General features: G+C 45.6%; 1 protein-coding gene across 1 annotated transcript in view; it reads left to right on the top strand.

The window, feature by feature from the left end:
- The first annotated feature begins 251 nt into the window (after positions 1-251).
- Plscr5 (phospholipid scramblase family member 5) overlaps positions 252-5,269 on the top strand; it is a 12,448-nt gene continuing 7,430 nt past the window's right edge. The window contains exons 1-2 of the mRNA XM_070005288.1: positions 252-319; positions 3,306-3,469. Coding sequence (XP_069861389.1) covers positions 307-319; positions 3,306-3,469 — 177 coding nt within the window. The 5' untranslated portion in view covers positions 252-306. The remainder of the gene's footprint in view (positions 320-3,305; positions 3,470-5,269) is intronic.

The raw sequence follows: 5,269 nt of genomic DNA, 5'->3' as shown, positions 1-5,269 counted from the left end.
TTGTGGGGTTTCAGTGCTCGGTGCAGCTCCACGGCTGAGCCCAGCTTCCCTTTCCCATGGTGTTGTCCACACAGATAAAATCGAGCCGGCCAAGCCCTGCCAAGCGCGCCTCCCGGGGCTCTGCGAGCCGGCATGAGGCAGGCAGACGGCTTCTCAAGCTCTCTGCTTCCCCTCTCTCTCTCTCTCTCTCTCTCTCTCTCTCTCTCTCTCTCTCTCTCTCTCTCTCTCTCTCTCTCTCTCTCTCTGTCCCCCAGGGCAACGAGGAAAAGCTCTTCCTCCCTTTGAAGAAGTGACCCCGGCGTCTCCATGGGCTCCAAAGGTAAGAGGACACACCGCCCCTGCGGACGCCGGGCTGCTCCTCGTCTGCCAGCATGCTGTGTGCGCTGTGGCGGTGTAGGGAGAAACACTTCACCAAGATGGCATGCGTTGCTTTTTGAACAGTGAAACTTTAGCACAATGGTTTTCTGCAGCTCCTAGGAGACTTCCGTTAAGCGTGAGTACTTGATCTGCTGCAACGTGAAAGTTCAGATGCAAGAAATGTGTATGGCTATATATACAGAGACATACGTGTGTGTATGGATCTGAACACCTCTGCAGGGAGTGAATAAGAAGGAATGTCATGACTTCATGCATGCACACATGTATATAATTAGTAAGAAGAACCGTTGTGACTAGACACACACGCACAGATGATTAATAAGAAAAGCTGCCCTGACCAGGTAGATCTATACACACATGTATTCTGTTTACTCATATCGTATAGATGGGATTCATAAGAAAAACTGAGTAGCCAATGAGGGCCTGGCGTCTAAAGGAAACTTTTGACACCTGAGAAGGTGTGTGTGTGTTGGGGTTGGTGATTGGATGGCATTTCCACTTCCTGTTTCCTTGTGGAAACGTGGGAGGCACCGGTCTCGCTGGGTCTGCGTGCGTCCTGATCACACCGCGCCCACGTGTCCACACAGCCCTGTGTGCCCCAGACACGCACGGTCATCAGCGTACCAACACCAGCAAAGGTGGAGCGGACACAGGCGACCCGGCCTTGGGGAAACGCACAGGCGGTGACAAACACGCACTGTGGTGGTGGCTGAAGGGGGTCCGCTGGGAGCCGGCCGTGGCTGCTTTACCACCTGGAAATCTTTCCAGAGTTTCATTGTGAATTGAATGCTGGAGAGTGAACCGAAGCCTCTGGGCCGTGGGCAGGTGGGGAGGGGTTTTTCTAGAAGAGGAAGTGGGTGAGTCCGACTAGAGTCACTGAGACCGCAGAAACGGCATGAAACTGCTATCTGAACTTTCAGCGAGCTCTCCCCGGAACGGTGATGTGGTTTTGTCAAACTTGGCAATAAAAACAAACAACCACCCTGTAAAATTTTGCACAAACCACCCAATTTCTATATCTCCTACCCAGTACCCCCCTCCAGCCCCGATGATCTGAACGAATCATCAGATTCTAGGCCACCATGAAAAGCTTTAGCATGAAAAAAAAAATCATTTGTATAACACTGGTGGAGACTTTGAATTCTACTTACAAGAGTTATCCTAAAACATATCCAGGATCCACTATCCATCGAGAGCATTTAGGAAAACAGACACTGCTTCATGTCAAACACAGGAAGTTCTCTGGATTTTTCTCGTTGAACTCTGCTGTCTCTTACAAATGCATATATTTTAAATTAGTTTAAAGTAGTGATACATAGGAGCTGTCTTTCAACAGAGCGGGTTTCTGAGCACTACGTGTGCTGATTCCATTTTTTATTAAATCCACATTTCGTGCCGAGTAGGGTCTGGAGAAAGCGGGCAAACAGACTTTATGTCTAGAAAGAGCGAAATCATTCCTTTTTAACATAATGCATTTTATTTTATTAAAAAATATATCTGAAGACGTAGAAGTGAAAAGCTTGAGCAGTCTTTTTTTTTTTTTTCTTCCATGTAAGAATGACACGGGCAGCATCTCAATCGCTTCGTTTCTTTATAAGCGAAGAGCCACCGCAGGCCCCGCAGCCCGCGAGGTAGAGTGGCAGAGGCCGTGAAATATTTATAAGTTAGTTATACATTTTTAAAAGAGGAGATAGGAATTCAAAGCCGGAGAGAAGCTCAAGGGAGTGCCGTTTTCCTCTGGTGGTCCGGGTCTTTGAAGGAGCTCTGACTAAGAAGGAATATTACTATCGGAATACGATTGATCTGCCGCGGAAAAGCAGTCACCACAAAGACTCGGGACTAAGCCGGGGCCAGGCTTTCAGAGGAAAACGACCATTCTACAACCTACCAGAATGTTCAGCACATGCTGTATAGAGAGCACTTGCCTAAGAGAATTACAGTGACAAGGAGCAAAACGTTAGGCAGCAGAAATCTTGCTAGGCAGTGGCCAGGCCTTGGAGGAGTTCGGGGTAGGGAAGAATTCGAGGTGCGTACCCCTACAGAATGGCTACCACGGACCAAAAACCTAAGCCTGAGATCATCCTTTTACACACACGTATTGTTACTTTTCTCTGCGCTTTGTGGTTCTCTAAATCTCTCAACAGATACTACTGACACCTATATAATATAGGAACAGATATTATATTATATATAACACACACAATATACCACATATATAATATATAATATCCTAACAGATATTACCTATATAATATAGATTATATATTAGCATATATACTATGTCATAATATATAACATAATTATATCGTTATAGGTAATAACATATAACATAATAATAACATAAGATATAATTACATATGATATAACTTATCACAATATAAATATAATAATAATGTAATGACAATGTTAATATAACAATATAACATATAATATAATAATATATTATACTAACAATAATATAATATAAATTGATATAATATATAATAGAATAATATATAACAACATAATATATGAGAATATATAATATATTAATAATATATTAATATTAATAATATACATAATATGAGAATATAATATATAACATATATTACATGCAATATAGAATATAACATATATTCTATATTAATAGCTATTACCTATGAACATATATGTTAGTATTATATATTAACATGCCATATGTTAATATATGATATATAACAGACATTACCTGTGCACACATGCATGCGTGGGGGGGGTGCATTTCCTAAATTCATGCATTTTGGGTTTTCCTTGCTCCTTTCTCTCCTGCTTAGTGTATCAAACGTGCCGACAGTGTGAGGGTAGAGGGCAGTTGCTAGCATCTGAATGAGGAGGGAGGCATGCTGTGAGGAGGAGTCCACGGGAGGGCATGACTTTCAGTGGCCCTCGACACCTCCGTTCCCTTGTAGATGGACAGAACCAGAAGCGGCGAGGTCCCCCTGGTCCCCTTCCCGGAGCTCCGGACCCCGACGGAGGCCCTCGGGTCTCCTCTGCCAGCCGGGAGGCTCCCGCCCCAGACGGCTCCCTGCCAGCCACGGCCCCGCTTCCTCCAGGTCTGGAATATTTAAGCCAGGTACGAATGTTTGTCCTCTCCCTGGAGACTGACGCAGACCCGTTCCCCGCGTCTCCACTGAGCTCCGAAGGCTGTCCATCAAGGGGCGTCAGGAGCCGGGAAATGACAGTCTCCGTGCTGTTTGGGTCTCTGACGGGGGAAGGACCCTTGTTCTCCTCTTTGGCATTCACTACGCACTGGCTACGGTGAGGGCCAGGGCTAAGTTTCACATCCAGCTCTCCTGCGTTCTGTCATTGGCTCCGGGTGGCAGCAGATGCATTCTGGAGGAATTGTCTCACTTCCTAAGTCATCACCCAGATCCACCTAAACAGCATTGCTCAAAGGGTAGGGAAGACGTAAAACCCACAAACGTCCCAAAGCCTCGTGGAACAGCAACCACCAAGGGAAAAAAAAATAACAAGAGTACAAGGTTGTGTACAAAGGCCAGAAAGACACACACCGCAAAGTGTGCGGCCGTGCAGAGGGGAGGCTGTGCATCAAGGTGTGGGCCCGCAGGTGAGCGATGACACTGAGCTCTTCCCCTGATTTCAACTCCAGGAAAGTGGGGGGGGCGGGGGAGGGGGATCCAAGGGAAAGCAAGGGGCGGATGGGACTTTCTTCTGACTCTAGTCGGTCTCTGGACAATTTGCTTGACGGGCATGGCCTTTTTAGGCGTAGAAACTACTCTAGGTCATGGTGGGGTAGTTCATGCCTTATCATGAATCAATCAACGTGAGTTATCAGCTGAATCTCATGGCTACACACACTCATATACACATTTACAAACATACACATATATGTACGTACATAGTTGCTTTAGTAGGTGGTATTTTTTTTTGTCGGTTGTGGGGCTTGAACTCAGGGCCTGGGTGCTGTCCTTCAGCTCTTCAGCTCAAGGCAAGAGCTCTACCACTTGAGCCACAGCACCACTTCCAGTTTGGTTCATGAGAGATAGGAGTCTCATGGACTTTCCTGCCCGGGCTGGCTTTGAACTGCGATCCTCAGATCTCAGCCTCCTGAGTAGCTAGGATGACAGGCGTGAGCCACTGGCGCCCTGCTTCTTTGCGGTTTTATCCAACAAGGGATCATTATATGCTTACACTAACTTTGAGACGTTGGCATGTGTCAGAACCTACCATGCATTTGTCTTTAGAGACCGGAGAGCTGAGGAAGATGGAAACAAGGGCCGGGTCAGGTAACCCACGGGCCTTGAACCTGCAAGAGGATCAAAGGGCCGACCAGAGCCCATTAGCCTCTAACGCAGCTGTTGGGGGAACACGTTCAGACAAGGTTCTACTGAGTATCAGCTGACCCAGCAGGGCCTGAGGGCTGGGGGCCACACATGGCCACCGCTCCACCGTCCTCTGTCCATGAGAGAAGGCAAACCCAGGGCAGGAGCCACTGGACAAGCATTGACCTGCAGAACAGTCACCAAAGAGAGATAGATACCAACTCGCTGCCACCACTTACTCTTAACATGGGGTAATGTGAGATAGGTAGGTAGACAGACAGACAGACAGACAGACAGATAGAGATGGTAGGTAGATAGATGTAGATAGGTGGAGAGAGATGATAGATTGAAAGATGATAGAGATAGATGATAGAGATGATAGATAGATAGATAGATAGATAAATAGATAGATAGATAGATAGATAGATAACTAGGTGGAGGGAGATGATAGATTGATAGAGAGATGGAGAGAGATGATATATAAATATATTATACATATTATATATTAACATATGTTCATGTTTATATATTAACATATATATAAACATATATATATATAATTTTTTGATTTTTTTTTTTGTTCCCAGAAA

This window comes from Dipodomys merriami, unplaced genomic scaffold, assembly GCF_024711535.1.
Source record: "Dipodomys merriami isolate MVZ:Mamm:240054 unplaced genomic scaffold, mDipMer1.0.p SCAF_68, whole genome shotgun sequence".
NCBI classification, from domain to species: Eukaryota; Metazoa; Chordata; class Mammalia; order Rodentia; family Heteromyidae; genus Dipodomys; species Dipodomys merriami.
This window is presented reverse-complemented; position numbering and strand designations above follow the sequence as displayed.